The sequence below is a fragment of the Bos indicus genome, chromosome 14 (genome assembly GCF_029378745.1).
Source record: "Bos indicus isolate NIAB-ARS_2022 breed Sahiwal x Tharparkar chromosome 14, NIAB-ARS_B.indTharparkar_mat_pri_1.0, whole genome shotgun sequence".
NCBI classification, from domain to species: Eukaryota; Metazoa; Chordata; class Mammalia; order Artiodactyla; family Bovidae; genus Bos; species Bos indicus.
The window spans coordinates 76042600-76059331 of NC_091773.1; the positions used below are offsets into that span (position 1 = coordinate 76042600).

The 16732-nt window shown below is 39.7% G+C and overlaps 1 protein-coding gene across 1 annotated transcript in view; it reads right to left on the reverse strand.

The window, feature by feature from the left end:
* Positions 1-16732, reverse strand: part of LOC139186833 (cyclic nucleotide-binding domain-containing protein 1-like) — a 358895-nt gene that overhangs the window by 323731 nt on the left and 18432 nt on the right. Inside the window, exon 2 of the mRNA XM_070802178.1 lies at positions 11957-12029. Within this exon, the coding sequence (XP_070658279.1) occupies positions 11957-12029 (73 nt within the window). The remainder of the gene's footprint in view (positions 1-11956; positions 12030-16732) is intronic.

Below are 16732 nucleotides of genomic sequence, written 5' to 3' on the forward strand. Positions count from 1 at the left end.
CACACACACACACATACTATATAGAGAACTCATACAATTCAATAACAAAAAAACAGCCTGATTTAAAAATGAGCAGAGGATCTGAACAGGCATTTTTCCAAAGAGAAATATAGATTGCCATCAACAGATTAAAATATCTTTAACACCACTAATTATCAGGGAAATGCAAATCAAAACCACAAGGAGATATCAGATCACACATATTCAGTTCAATTCAGTTCAGTTGCTCAGTTGTGTCCAACTCATTGTGACCCCACAGACTGCATCACTCCAGGTCTCCCTGTCCATCACCAACTCCTGGAGTTTACCCAAACCCATGTCCATTGTGTCAGTGATGCCATCCAACCATCTCACCCCCTGTCATCCCCTTCTCCTCCCACCTTCAATTTTCCCAGCACCAGGGTCTTTTCAAATGAGTCAGCTCTTCGTATCAGGTGGCCAAAGTACTGGAGTTGCAGCTTCAGCATCAGTCCTTCCAGTGAAAATTCAGGACTAATTTCCTTTAGGATGGACTGGTTGGATCTCCTTGCAGTCCAAGGGACTCTCAAGAGTCTTCTCCAACACCACAGTTCAAAAGCATTAATTCTTCAGCTCTCAGCTTTCTTTATAGTCCAACTCTCACATCCATACATGACTACTGGAAAAGTCATAGATTTTACTAGACAGACCTTGTTGGCAAAGTAATGTCTCTGCTTTTTAATATGCTGTCTAGGTTGGCCATAGCTTTTCTTCCAAGGAGCAAGCATCTTTTAATTTCATGACTGTAGTCATCATCTGCAGTGATTTTGGATTCCCCACCCCCCCCGACCTCTGCAAAAAAAATAATAAAGTCTGTCACTGTCTCCATTGTTTCCCATCTATTTACCATAAAGTGATGGGACCAGATGCCATGGTCTTAGTTTTCTGAATGTTGAGCTTTAAGCCAACATTTTCACTCTCCTCTTTCACTTGCATCAAGAGGCTCTTTAGTTTTTCATCGCTTTCTGAAATAAGAAGAGGCAAGTCAGGTGGTCTGGTATTCCCATCTCTTTCAGAATTTTCCACAGTTTGTGGTGATCTGCACAGTCAAAGGCTTTGGCATAGTCAATAAAGCAGAAGTAGAAGTTTTTCTGGAACTCTCTCGCCTTTGATGATCCAATGGATGTTGGCCATTTAATCTCTGGTTCCTCTGCCTTTTCTAATTCCAGTTTGAACATCTGGAAGTTCACAGTTCATGTACCATTGAAGCCTGGCTTGGAGAATTGTGAGCATTACTTTACTAGCATGTGAGATGAGTGCAATTGTGTGGTAGTTTGAGCATTCTTTGGCATTGCCTTTCTTTGGGATTGGAATGAAAACTGACCTTTTCCAGTCCTGTGGCCACTGCTGAGTTTTCCAAATTTGCTGGCATAGTGAGTGCAGCACTTTCACAGCATCATCTTTCAGGATTTGAAATAATTCAACTGGAATTCCATCACCTCCACTAGCTTTGATCGTAGTGATGCTTCCTAAGGCCCACTTGACTTTACATTCCAGGATGTCTGTCTCTAGGTGAGTGATCACACCATCGTGTTTGTCTGGGTCATGAAGATCTTTTTTGTACAGTTCTTCTGTGTATTCTTGCCACCTCTTCTTAATATCTTCTGCTTCTGTTAGGTCCCTACCATTTCTGTCTTTTATCGAGCCCATCTTTGCATTAAATGTTCCCTTGGTATCTCTAATTTTCTTGAGGAGATTCTAGTCTTTTCCATTCCATTGTTTTCCTTTATTTCTTTGCACTGATCACTGAAGAAGGCTTTCTTATCTCTTTGCCGTTATTTGGAACTCTGCATTGAAATGGGTATATCTTTCCTTTCCTCCTTTGCTTTTCACATCTCTTCTTTTCACAGCTATTTGTAAGGCCTCCTCAGACAGCCATTTTTCTTTTTTTGCATTTTGTTTTCTTGGCAATGGTCTTGCTCCCTATCTCCTGTACAATGTCACAAACCTCCATCCATAGCTCATCAGGCACTCTGTCGATCAGATCTAGTCCCTTAAATCTACTTCTCTTATAAATCTATAATGGCAGTCACCTTAATCTAATAAATATAGCCTTCAAAGAGCCATCTCTATTATAATAGAGAAAAAGAGACTTTAAACAAAAGCATAATAAATTATCAGGAGTGCTCTGATAGAAAATATTACAGAGTCAAGTGGAAATGGAGAAGAATACTCTTCTTGGAGAAGATTTTAGGTTGACTATGAAGATTAGTTCACCTATTTATTGGAAGTTGGGGATGAATGGGAAGATGGTAATTCAGACCGAGACATCAATATGAGCAAAAAGTACAAGACCCTCAACAATATTGTGCAGGTGTAGTGAAGTCACGTCATCACTGGGAGGAAAGGAAGAGTCACTGGGAGACAAGACTGGAGATGTAAAAAGCCCATTATAAAAGCTCTTATAAGTAATGTGGTTACAATTTATCTATCAAATGCAGAGAAAATGGGAGTTTATGATATAACAGTTTCTGGCTTGTACAGCTGTGTAGATAATTTTATCATTCACTAAGATAAAAGTGTGGATAAAAATATAGCTTCAGCTTTATACAGTAATAAGGCTAAAATTTTTTGTGTCAGATCAAATTTATGTCATTCCTTTTGCAAATGAGAACACTGAACCCTGAGAATTTAACTGATATTACAAATACCTCCATCACACTTAATGGCAAAATAAGAGCTAGAATGCAATTATTCAGACTCCCTGGTTACAGCCTTTCTGAAACAAATGTATAGGAAAATAAAAAACAATGACATTTGATGGGAGACAATCTGGACCTTGACGGATAAATAAAATTAAAGATGGTATGGTGTGTGTGTGTGTGTTTTAGTCATTAAGTCGTGTCCGACCGTTGTGACACCATGGACCGTAGCCCATCAGGCTCCTCTGTCCATGGGATTCTCCAGGCAAGAATGCTGGAGTGGGTTGCCATTTCCTTTTCCAGGGGATCTTCCCGACCCAGGGATCAAACCCAGGTCTCCTGTATTGCAGGCAGCTTCTTTACGGGAGATTAAGAAGAGTATCAGGAGAAAGGAGTTCATAAAAAAGGTTTGGCACTTTAGGGGATATTCACTCAGGAGTAATATTAACATCAACAAGTAGTAACAAGAATATATTAATTGATTCAGATTATAGAAAACTATCATGCCAGATAAAGGAGATTATTCAACAAATATTTAAAGTGTACCAGTAATGTGTCAGATACTATTCTAATCACTGAGAATACATGAGAAATAAAATGAATTTTTTCCTCATGAAGTTTTCACTGTAGAGAAAGGAAACAAAAATAAATGTATAACTATATGCCAGATATCCTATTAAGAAATGAAAGCGACACTCAGAGGATAATAAGTGCTAAGAGTATCTATTTCATACAGGCTGGTCACAGAAAGCCTGATGTAACCAAGTCCGAGCATGGTCTGCTCACTGCACAACAGACCACAATCAAGAGGCTAGGTGTTGAGACAAGGAAGAGGAACTTTATTCAGAAAGTCAGGCAGCCAAGAAGATGGCTAACTAGGGTCCTAGAGTACCACTTTATTGGGGTCTGGATGCTAGTTTGTTTTATAGAAGAGCAAGGGCGATGAGGTGAGGAAGTAAAGTAAAAAGGCCGTAAGTCTGGCAAAATGTCTCCTGGTTTGGCCAGCCTCGGGAGGGGATGTGTTCATTTCTCCTGCAGCCGTTCACAGGGTCAAGGTGACTCCCTGTGAGCTGAACAAAGGCACTTTCATTTCACATGCAGGTGGATGGGCAGGATTCCCCAAGGCAGACCACTGTGTATGCTCACAGCTACAGACAGAATCCTTTTAGTGATGATATTAATGAAAGAAATGGAAAGCAGAGGTTAAATCAGCCAACCCAACATGGAGTCAGATTCTGTCCTTCCCTGTGACACTGAGGGGAGTAAGGGATGAAGGAGAGTAGACATCTGAAGGAAGAGCATCCCAGATAAAAAGCATGATGCAAAGGCCCTGAGGCAGGAGCATACTCGGTGTGGTAGGAATGGCTCGTGGAGGTAACTGCGTTAGAGCAAAAGAAACGGGAGGGTCTTGTCCAGAAGTGGTTAGAGACGCAGTGGGATGAGATCATGTATGACCCTGCAGGCCACCGTGAACATCTTAGCTTTTACCTTGAGTGATATGGAAGGCATTCGAATATTTTGAGCAAACCATGTTCTGATGTACATTTTGACAATATTCCCCTGGCTACTGTGCCAACTTACAGACTGTAAATGGGCAAGGGATGGAGTAAGAAAATCAGTCAATAGGCTATTGCAGTAATCCTGGCAAGAGCACTGGTGCTCTGGACCAAGATGGTTTTAGTAGAAGTGGTGAGAAACGGTTGTACTCTGGATGTATGCATATTGTTGTTTAGTTGCTCTGTCATGTCCAACTCTTGTGACCCCATGGACTGTAGCCTGCCAGGCTCCTCTGTTCATGAGATTTTTCAGGAAAGATTGAACTAGCGTCTCCGTGTCTTCTGCAATGCAGGATACGCAGGAGATGAGATTTTGTCCCTGGGTTGGGAAGATCCCCTGGAGGAGGGCATGGCAACCTACTCGGTTTGCCTGGAAAATCCCACGGATAGGGGAGCCTGATGGGCTGCAGTCCATGGGGTCGCAGAGTCAGCCACAAATGAAGCGACTGAGCATATGTGCATGCATGTGTGTGTGTGTGTGTGTGTGTGATTCTCAGTGAGAAGGACTGAGAAGAACTCACATGCACTTAAATAGTAGACAGGAGCAGCTTTAACAGCAGGAATTGAGCCCATGTACAAGATACCATTACGAGGTACATGGTAAATGGTAAGGCATAGCAGCCTCCCTTTTTCCCCTTCCCACCCTGGACAGGGAGGAAAGACAGCTATCCAAAGACAGTGAATACATATATGTACGTGTGTGTGTGTGTGTGTGTGTGTGTGTGTGTGTGTGTGTGTGTGTTGGGTTGGCAAAAATATTCCTTTGATATTTAAGTAAAAAATACATTTTTCATTTTCACCAAGAACTTTATTGAATCCTGTGATCAGTGTTTTATTCCAATACCATCTGCTATTTTCCAGGAAACTTCATAATTCCATCTTCCCCAAACTTTTTACCTCTTTGAACAGAGAACGGTTGCAGGTGCTTTTTACAGTCTTCCAGGAAATTTATATTTTTTTCCATTATGGTAATTTTGTGAAGACCAAAATAAATGGAATACAAAGGTGAAATGTCTAATGAATACAGGCAATGAATCAGAACTTCCCAACCAAACTGTAATACTTTTTGACTGGTCATTAAAGAAACATGCAGGCATGTTCTCCTGATGGAAGATTTTGCATTTTCTGTTGACTAATTTCGGATGATTTTCATCAGATGCTGCTTTCAGTTGGTCTAATTGGGGAGCAGTACTTAAGGGAATTAAACTTTTGGCTTTCCAGAGGGAACTCATAATAGAGGACTCCTTTCCAGTCCCACCATATACACATCGCCTGCCTTGGATGCAGACCAGACTGGTGTGGTTGGTAGTGGTTCATGTCACTTACCCCATGATCTCTTCCATTTGACATTATTGTCCATGATCCACTTTTCATTGCCTACCACAATCTGTTTTTAAAACAGAACATTTTTGCTATGTGTAAGTGAGGAATCTCATGTGGAAATATGGTCAAGAAGGTTTTTTCGCTTAACTTATGTGGAATTCAAACATCAAAGTGATTAACATAACCAAGCTGGTGCAGACTTTCAATGCATGTTCTCAATTAATGTCTCGATTTGATCTCTATCAACTTCAACTTGTCTACTCAATCATGGATCATTGTCCATCGAGAAATCTTCAATGTGAAACTTTGCAAACCACTTTTGACACATTTGATTAGTCACAGAAGCTTCTATATACACTGTACAGATATTTTTTGGTGTGTTTCAGTTGTATTTTTACTTTTCTTGAAATAATAAAGCATAATATGCTGAAAACGTTATGTTTTTTCTTCCACCTTCAATATTAAAATACTTACACAAAAATTCTTTTGGGCACCTGATGTGAAGAGTTGACTCATTGGAAAAGACCCTGATGCTGCGAGGGATTGGAGGCAGGAGGAGAAGGGAATGACAGAGCATGAGATGGCTGGATGGCATCACCCACTCGATGGACTTGAGTTTGGGTAAACTCCAGGAGTTGGTGATGGACAGGGAGGCCTGGCGTGCTGAGATTCATGGGGTCACAAAGAGTCGGACACGACTGAGTGACTAAACTGAACTGAACTAAACTGAACACAAAAATTCACCAATTTTGATGTTTCTTTTTTTAAATGCACACTAATAGAACTAACACCCCCAAAATATGTCCTTTTCATTACAGGGACTGGAATGCAAAAGTAGGAAGTCAAGAAACACCTGGAGTAACAAGAAAAGTTGGCCTTGGAATACAGAATGAAGCAGGGCAAAGGCTAATAGAGTTTTCTAAGAGAACACACTGGTCATAACAAACACCCTCTTCCAACACCACAAGAGAAGACTCTACACATGGACATCACCAGAGGGTCAACACCAAAATCAGATTGATTATATTCTTTGCAGCCAAAGATGAAGAAGCTCTATAAATTCAGTAAAAACAAGACCAGGAGCAGACTGTGGCTCAGATCATTAACTGCTTACTGCCAAATTCAGACTTAAATTGAAGAAAGAGGGGAAAACCACTAGACCATTCAGGTATGACCTAAATCAAATCCCTTATGATTATACAGTGGAAGTGAGAAATAGATTTAAGGGACTAGATATGATAGACAGAGTGCTAATGAACTATGGATGGAGGTTCATGACATTGTACAGGAGACAGGGATCAAGACCATCCCCAAGAAAAGGAAATTCAAAAAAGCAAAATGGCTGTCTGAGGAGGCCTTACAAATAGTTGTGAAAATAAGAGACGCAAAAATCAGGGGAGAAAAGAAAAGATATAAGCATCTGAATGCAGAGTTCCAAAGAATAGCAAGGAGAGATAAAGCTTTCCTTGCAGATCATTGCAAAGAAATAGAGGAAAACAACAGAATGGGAAAGACTAGAGATCTCTTCAAGAAAATTAGAGATACCAAGGGAACATTTCATGCAAAGGTGGGCTCGATAAAGGACAGAAATGGTATGGACCTAACAAAAGCAGAAGATATTAAGAAAAGGTGGCAAGAATACACAGAAGAACTGTACAAAAAAGATCTTCATGACCCAGATAATCACAATGGTGTGATCACTCACCTAGAGCCAGACATCCTGGAATGTGAAGTCAAGTGGGCCTTAGAAAGCATCACTATGAACAATGCTAGTGGAGGTGATGGAATTCCAGTTGAGTTATTTCAAATCCTGAAAGATGATGCTGTGAAAGTGCTGCACTCACTATGCCAGCAAATTTGGAAAACTCAGCAGTGGCCACAGGACTGGAAAAGGTCAATTTTCAATTCCAATCCCAAAGAAAGGCAATGCCAAAGAATGCGCAAATTACCGCACAATTGCACTCATCTCACACGCTAGTAAAGTAATGCTCAAAATTCTCCAAGCCAGGCTTCAGCAATACGTGAACTGTGAACTTCCTGATGTTCAAGCTGGTTTTAGAAAAGGCAGAGGAACCAGAGACCAAATTGCCAACATCCGCTGGATCATGGAAAAAGCAAGAGAGTTCCAGAAAAACATGTATTTCTGCTTTATTGACTATGCCAAAGCCTTTGTGTGGATCACAATAAACTGTGGAAAACTCTGAAAGAGATGGGAATACCAGACCACCTGACCTGCCTCTTGAGAAATTTGTATGCAGGTCAGGAAGCAACAGTTCGAACTGGACATGGAACAACAGACTGCTTCCAAATAGGAAAAGGAGTACGTTAAGGCTGTATCTTGTCACCCTGCTTATTCCCTGGTGGCTCAGATGGTAAAGCGTCTGTCTACAATGCGGAAGAACTGGGTTCGATCCCTGGGTTGGGAAGATTCCCTGGAGAAGGAAATGGCAACCCACTCCAGTACTCTTGTCTGGAAAATCCCATGGACGGAGGAGCTTGGTGCAGGCTACTGTCCATGGGGTCACAAAGAGTCGGGCACAACTGAGTGACTTCACTTTACTTCACTTCACTTTATTTAACTTATATGCAGAGTACATCATGAGAAATGCTGGACTAAAAAAAACACAAGCTGGAATCAAGATTGCCAGGAGAAATATCAATAACCTCAGATATGCAGATGACACCACCCTTATGGCAGAAAGTAAAGAGGAACTCAAAAGCCTCTTGATGAAAGTGAAAGTGGAGAGTGAAAAAGTTGGCTTAAAGCTCAACATTCAGAAAATGAAGATCATGGCATCCGGTCCCATCACTTCATGGGAAATAGATGGGAAAACAGTGGAAACAGTGTCAGACTTTATTTTTTGGGGCTCCAAAAATCACTGCAGATGGTGATTGTAGCCATGAAATCAAAAGATGCTTATTCCTTGGAAGAAAAGTTATGTCCAACCTAGATAGCATATTCAAAAGCAGAGACATTACTTTGCCAACAAAGGTCTGTCTAGTCAAGGCTATGGTTTTTCCTGTGCTCATGTATGGGTGTGAAAGTTGGACTGTGAAGAAGGCTGAGCGCTGAAGAACTGATGCTTTTGAACTGTGGTGTTGGAGAAGACTCTTGAGAGTTCCTTGGACTGCAAGGAGATCCAACCAGTCCATTCTGAAGGAGATCAGCCCTGGGATTTCTTTGGAAGGAATGATGCTAAAGCTGAAACTCCAGTACTTTGGCCACCTCATGCAAAGAGTTGACTCATTGGAAAAGACTCTGATGCTGGGAGGGATCGGGGGCAGGAGGAGAAGGGGACGACAGATGAGATGGCTGGATGGCATCACTGACTCGATGGACGTGAGTCTGAGTGAACTCCAGGAGTTGGTGATGGACAGGGAGGCCTGGTGTGCTGCAATTCATGGGGTCGCAAAGAGTCAGACACGACTGAGTGACTGAATTGAACTGAATATCAAAACAAAGACCTGAGCTTCCCTAGTGGCTCAGTGGTAAAGAATCTGCCTGCCAATGCAGGAGACAAAAGTTTGAACCCTGATCCAGGAGGATCCCACATGGTGCAGAGCAGCTAAGCCCATGCACCACAACTTTTGATCTTGCGTTCTGGAGCCTGGGAGCCACAACTACTAAAGCCCATGCAACCTAGAGCGCATGCTCTGAAACAAGAGACGCCATCGCAATGAGAAGCCTCTATACCCTTCCACTGCATCCAGAAAATAGTAGACTCCAAAACTACAATCTTTCATAGTTTACATGTATAAGAAAAATTTAATCCTTGGGTCATTTAATTCTCAGGCTTTCTGTTTTTATTACAGGAAAAAGTATATTTCATTGGTCATTTTAAACATATAATACATATGAAATAAATATGGAAGAGCAAATTTTTCTTAAATCTCTCTGAAAGACTTAAGTAATTTCTATGTATGTATTTTGGATAAATTGCCTTAAGAAGTCTCATGAAGGAAAAGAAACCTGAATGTCAAGTCTTTATTAATTTGTTGTAGTTTGTTTTCTTATTTTAAATACCTATTTCCATATCTAACTTTGTGAAGGTGACTGCAGCCATGAATTTAAGACGCTTGCTCCTTGGAAGAAAAGCTATGACAAAACTAGACAGTGTATTAAAAAGCAGACATCACTTTGCTGACAAAGGTCTGTATAGTCAAAGCTATGATTTTTCCAATAGTCACAAGCAGATGTGAGAGTTAAACCATACAGAAGGCTGAACACCAAAGAATTGATGCTTTCAAATTGTGGTGTTGGAGAAGTCCCTTGAGAGTCCCTCCCTTGGATTGCAAGGAGATCAAAACAGTCAATCTTAAAGGAAATCAATCCTGAATATTCATTGGAAGGACTGCTGCGAAAGCTGAAGCTTCAATACTTTGGCCACCTGATGGGAAGACCCACCTCACCGGAAAGCCCCTGATGCTGGGAAAGACTGAAGGCAAAAGGAAAAGAGAGTGGCAGAGGCTGAAATGGTTAGATAGCATCACCGAATCAATGGACATGAATTTGAGCAAACTCCAGGAGAACACGTGCTGCAGTCCATGGGGTCACAAAGAGTCAGACACAACTTAGTGACTGAACAGCAACAACAAAATGTTTTCTAAAAGAATGAGCCAAAACCTATACATAGTCCCCCTAAAATGTGCCCCTTTCCGGGCCCCTGGTGTTTGCAAAAAGAAAGAGAGGGGCTTCCGTGATAACTCAGAGGTAAAGAATCTGCAGGAGAGGCAAGTTCAGTCCCTGGGTTGGCAAGATCGCCTGGAGGAGGGAATGACAGCCCGCTCCAGTATCACTGGCTGGAACATCTTATGGTCAGAGGAGCCTAGTGGGATGCAGTACAAAGGGCCACAGAGCCAGACGTGACTGAGCGACGGAGCACACACAGACAGTGTCTAAGAGAGGCACAGAAAACACGGGACTAAATAGAAGAAAGTGAGGCAGGACAGCCAGACTGCAGCCGGACCAGACGATTGTCTGATGAGGCAACACTGCCTGGAAGGGATTCTCAATCCAGACAGATGAAGGCTGCTAAAAGTTTTGTAGAATGGATTCTTTGGCAGACCCAGATCTACATGATTTAATCTCCCTTATTATGATTCCTCAAAGGTAAGGAGGTAGAATCTAGAAATAAATTTTAAATAAAATAACTGGCCTAGAAAGCAAAAGGAAAATAAGGGTAAAAGAAGTGTTCTGCTCCAAAAGCTTCACATAAAATCTTTTATGTGAAAAAAAAAAAAAAAAAAGGTGGGGGGAGCTGCATATAAATTCAATAGTCAAAAGCCTGGGTGAGCTTTTTTAAACAATAATGAAAATACTTATATAGCTCTTACCATGTACCAGATACTCTTTACATATACATTAGCTCATTTAATCATCCTAATAATTCTTTGAAATGGATAAGACTGTTATTTCCATTTTACTAATGAGAAAACTGAGGTAAAAAGAAATTATGCAAGGCCACACAGCTGGGAAGTGGCTGAGCCGGGATTAAAACCAGGCAACTTGCCTGACTCCAGAGTAAGTTTATTTAATTCTTAACCCTATGGCAAAAGATGCCATGTGTACAAAAAGGACAAGAAGGCATAGTAAAAAATGTAAGCTTTGGAAAAATTTTTTAAAAAAGCATAGCCTCCTCTCTTTCTCCTAGAAAGGAAAAGTAGAGAGATGTAAGATGTAAATAATTTATAAATAATTATGTAATAATTTTTAAATAATTATGTAAATACATGAATGAAGATGTAAATAATTTGCAAATAACTTGTAAATAATTATGTAATAATTATGTAAATAATTTACATCAATGAAGATGTAAATAATTTGAAGTGGTTAAGAGGATATGACTTAAGATGAGGCAAGGGCCTCTCCCAGTGAAGAAAAGTAGGAGGATAGATAGACGCTGATGGACAGGAAACAAACTAGCTAGTTTTATAATTTCAAAAATCCAACTTGGGAAAAGGAGTTTACAAGAAAATAGATTTTTTGAAAATTGTATCTTCAAGTATCACATATCTTAAGTATCCTGAGCTTTAAACCAATATTTTTTTAGTTCTTTCGGTTGAATATATTTCAACTAGGCATCTCCTAGGCACAGCTAAAGTGCCTATTTCACTCAGGATTTGTGTTTTCAACCATTTGAAGCTTTTTTCTCTTATGACTGCTTTCTGAGTTCTAGAAAGGGTCCAGCTGGGGATGAGTTATGCGTGCTTCACACTAAATTGTTTCCTTAAAATATGACATATATAGTCTGCCCCTTCAACCTGGAGAAATAACCTCCAGGTTTTCAGATATTTTTATCTGTGTGGTAAATCAGGTACCTCTGAGAGTCAACAATGGTTTATTACTGTACTTTATCCATGGAACAAACATATCCATATTCATTTGAGTGACAGGAAAAGGAAGGCATGATAACCTACCTGTGTTGTTTTTCTCTCATGTGGCATAATGCATTCAACTGACCATAATCAATGTGCCTAGATTTTTGCAAGTCTGCAAAATTAAAAAAAAATCAATTAAAAATGTAATTTTCTGCAACCTTATTAACCAAATTTGCAAACAGAGTTTAATTGCAAACATTCATCATAGTAAAGGAATTCAGTGACTATGAAAATGAGGTATTACCAGACTTTATTTGATACACAAGCAGAATTGCATAGGGTGATTAAAAAGAGGAAAGAGAAAAAAAAATAAAAAGAGGAAAGAATTTAATGTTTTTCATGTATGTCAGATTTAGTCTGGCATATTTTATGTGTTTAATTCCAGTAAATGGAATGTTTATATCACGTCACTTCTCTGGAATCAAGCCTTTCAGAATCTTTATCCTATGCCTTTCAAACGTGAAGTGGTTCCAGAACTCTAGATATAAAAATTCAAACAAGAGTTTTCTTGAGGTCTCCCTCTCCCTTTATCACCCTGTCTATCTCTGAAATACTAGTCATTTTTGTTCATTCCTATGCAGGGCCCCATCGTTGGCTAGCTCCTCATCAGAGCTCTACAAATCATCTTCCAGGGTCTGGATTCATTTTGCAATTCCTTCTGAAGTTCAAGTGTAAGCAAATCACACACACTCCCTTACAAGCAGAAAGATAGTAATCATAGCCAAGAAGCAAACTAATTGTCATTCCCCTTCAGTGCCAGAAAGAACTGACATCTTTCAAAGGAGATGAAAAGGAAGATAGAATATTGATGACAACCATCATTACAAAGATGGGCACTCACATAACAGGGCCTCTCCATATCCCGGGAGAATGCATACTGTTGGAAATGTTGTAGAATGGAAAGCAGTAACAAACACTGAGGTGCACATTACTCCTTCCCTTAGTGAAGAGGTACTGAGAAAATCAGTGGCCTAAGGCTTTTCTAACCCTTTGTCAAAATGTATTCATTGACCGCATTTCAATAAATATATCCACTTTAATGCCAGATTACGGAATCATAAAATTTCAAAAATGGTTTAAGCCTTTTGTGATCTAAAAATGAATCAACAGCAGATAACCACTTTCTAAATGCAAAATTGAGATTAGTAAAATTTAAACAAAAAACTGGCTGCTACCTACCACATAAATCATCACCATTTAATACACTTGAAAATTCTAATTATACATTTTAGGCATCTTCTTACTTAAATTACTCAGTTAAAACTTAAGGAAAAATTAGCTAATTGCATTTTAGCATTATATGGAATTATTATTTTAAATGAATCAAGTGACAATTAAATTATATCAAAATACTTTTAGTATAGTAATATTTCTATTATAGGATATTATATAAAATTTTATAGTAGATTTATATACATGAGTTAAGAAAAGACTTAACACTAAGTATTGATTTAGTCCATCTTCTTAACTGAGTTTAAGAACAGGGTCAGAAATAGCCCTGGGGACTGGTGTGGACATAAAAGGCGGATGGTGCCATAGAGATTTGGGAAAAGGACAAGGTTTGAGAAATTCTGACTTTGAAAGGGGCTTTGAAAAAGTAAATATATTCATCTTTCAGGTAAAGCAAAAATATAAAATCCATAGGACAGGTATTATCAGACTATGAATTGCCAGTAAAGAATAGAAAAATTCAAAGTTCACCTTGCCTGAGGAAAGCTGCAGCATCTGAAGGTACAAGTTTGCACAGGGCTTGGCACAGCCAAGTGAACTCAAAAATCTAGAATAAGCTAGATAGTACTCGCAGCTCCTCCATCCATGGGATTTTCCAGGCAAGAATACTGGAGTGGGCTGCCATTGCCTTCTCCAAGGATACTTTACAATTCACCAAAAAAAATCTCCACTGATCCTCATTTCCAAGAGGTTTTGGTCACAAAGGTTTTACATAAAAGCCACTGAACAATATATTGGTGTTTTAGTCACTAAGTCGTGTCCAACTGTTGTGACACCGTGGACCGTAGCCTGCCAGGCTCCTCTGTCCATGGGATTCTCCAGGCAAGAATACTGGAGTGGGTTGCCATTTCCTTCTCCAGGGAATCTTCCCGACCCAGGAATCAAACCCCAGTCTCCTGCATTGCAGGCAGATTCTTTACTGACTGAACTATGAGGGAAGCCTCATTTCCAAGAGGTATTTGTCACAAAGGTTTTACATAAAGGCCACTGAACAATATATTAGATCTTGTCTTTCATGCAGTTTCATTAAAAAGGAAAAAAGCAAAAGACTTTACCATGAAATTATAAAGTTGAGCATTTCTGGTAATAAAATTTAATAGAAGGATAAGGCTTCAACAGTATAAAGAGGACTAAGCTTATATTATTTTCCAGTCTTTTTTCTCTTCATAAATATGTCTTATCTGGGCTTTAAGCAAAGGTAGAAGAGGCTTAACCCTATATTGGGGATAAAAATAAAGGATTTTGAGAAGAGTAAATTTGAAAAGAGATTAGTGGCTGATATAAATGAATGGTTATAAAGAATTTTAAACTTGAAATTCATGGTGAAATTAACAATTATCTTTATCTATATCTTTACTGTGGATAAGGAAATGGCAACCCACTCCAGTATTCTTGCCAGGAAAATTCCATGTACAGAGGAGCCTGGTGGGCTGGGCTACAGTCCCTGGGGTTGCAGAGTTGGATACAACTTAGCAACTGAGCATATCTTTAACTATGTAAAAGGTTCACTGTATATTATTAAATTGAAAAACTAAACTTGCTCTATCTTGTCCAACTCTTTGCTATCCCATGGACTGTAGCCCACCAGGCTCCTCTGTCCATGGAATTCTCCAAGCAACAATACTAGAGTGGATAGCCATTCCCTTCTTCAGGGCATCTTCCTGACCCAGGGATTGAACCCATGACTCCTGCATTGCCAGCAGATTCTTTACCATCTGAGCCACCAGGGAAGCCAATATATATCTTTAATAAACCCACTATATGGCCCACTATATATTATTGAAATAGAAGAAAAATCCAGTGTTTTATCTGAGTGACATATTGATGATCTCTTGTTTACATGTCTTAATATTACTTCAGGAGTAGATATATATTTTCATATTTGTGCAGTATGGTGAATTGTTTGTGATGGGTGTTATAAAGATATGTTAAAATATAAATATACATTTTATCTTTATATAAAGTAATAAGTATAAATTAGTAATAAGACTAAATTCAACATTACATTAACCGTGAACTTCCAAATGTTCAAGCTGGTTTTAGAAAAGGCAGAGGAACCAGAGATCAAATTGCCAACATCTGCTGGATCATCAAAAAAGCAAGAGAGTTCCAGACAACATCTACTTCTGCTTTATTGACTATGCCAAAGCCTATGACTGTGTGGATCACAACAAACTGTGGAAAATTCTTAAGGAGAGGGGAATACCAGACCACCTGACCTGCCTCTTGAGAAATCTGTGTGCAGGTCAGGAAGCAACAGTTAGAACTGGACATGGAACAACAAGCTGGTTCCAAATAGGGAAAGAAGTAGGTAAATTCTGTATATTGTCACCTTGCTTATTTAACTTATGTGCAGAGTACATCATGAGAAACACTGGGCTGGATGAAGCACAAGCTGGAATCAAGACTGCTGGGAGAAATATCAATAACCCCAGATATGAAGATGACACCACCCTTATGGCAGAAAGTGAAGAACTAAAGACCCTCTTGAAGAAAGTGAAAGAGGAGAGTGAAAAAGTTGGCTTAAAGCTCAACATTCAGAAAAGGAAGATCATGGCATCTGGTCCTATCACTTCATGGGAAATAGATGGGGAAAGAAATAGTGGCAGACTTTATTTTTCTGGGTTCCAAAATCACTGCAGATGGTGACTGCAGCCATGAAATTAAAAGATGCTTACTCCTTGTAAGAAAAGTTATGACCAACCTAGACATATTAAAAAGCAGACATATTACTTTGCCAACAAAGGTCTGTCTGTCTAGTCAAGGCTATGGTTTTTCCAGTAGTCATGTATGGATGTGAGAGTTGAACCCTCAAGAAGGCTAAGTGCCAAGAATTGATGCTTTTGAACTGTGGTGCTGGAGAAGACTCTTGAGAGTCCCTTGGACTGCAAGGAGATCCAACCAGTTCATCCTAAAGGAAATCAGTCCTGAATATTCTTTGGAAGGACTGATGTTGAAGCTGAAACTCCAATACTTTGACCATCTGATGCAAAGAACTGACTCATTTGAAAAGACCTTGATGATGGGAAAGATTGAAGGCGGGAGAATAAGGGGACGATAGAAGATGAGATGGTTGGATGGCATCACTGACTCAATGGACATGAGTTTGGGTAAACTCTGGGAGTTGGTGATGGACAGGGAGGCCTGGCATGCTGCAGTCCCTGGGGTCGCAAAGAGTCACGACTAAGCAACTTAACAGAACTGCACTGAAGACTAAATTATTTTTCTCCAACAAGCTTTCCCTTAAAAGTGTAACAGATAAATATCTTTTGCATAAAACAAAGAGAAAGCCGTAGAATAAGTGAAGCCTTAACAATACTGTAAATGCATAACTACTATTTACTATGAGACTAAGCTCATCTGAGTGGCTTATAGGGCAAGATAAAGGAGATGAACAGTGGAGCCAAAGAGAAAATGTGAGAACACCATGAGAAAATGTCAGAGTACGCATGCATGCCAAGTCACTTCAGTCGCATCTGACTCTGCAACTCTACGGACCATAGCCTGCCAGGCTCCTCTGTCCGTCAGAGTCTCCAGGCAAGAATACTGGAATGGGTTGCCATTGGCTTCTCCGGGGGATCTTCC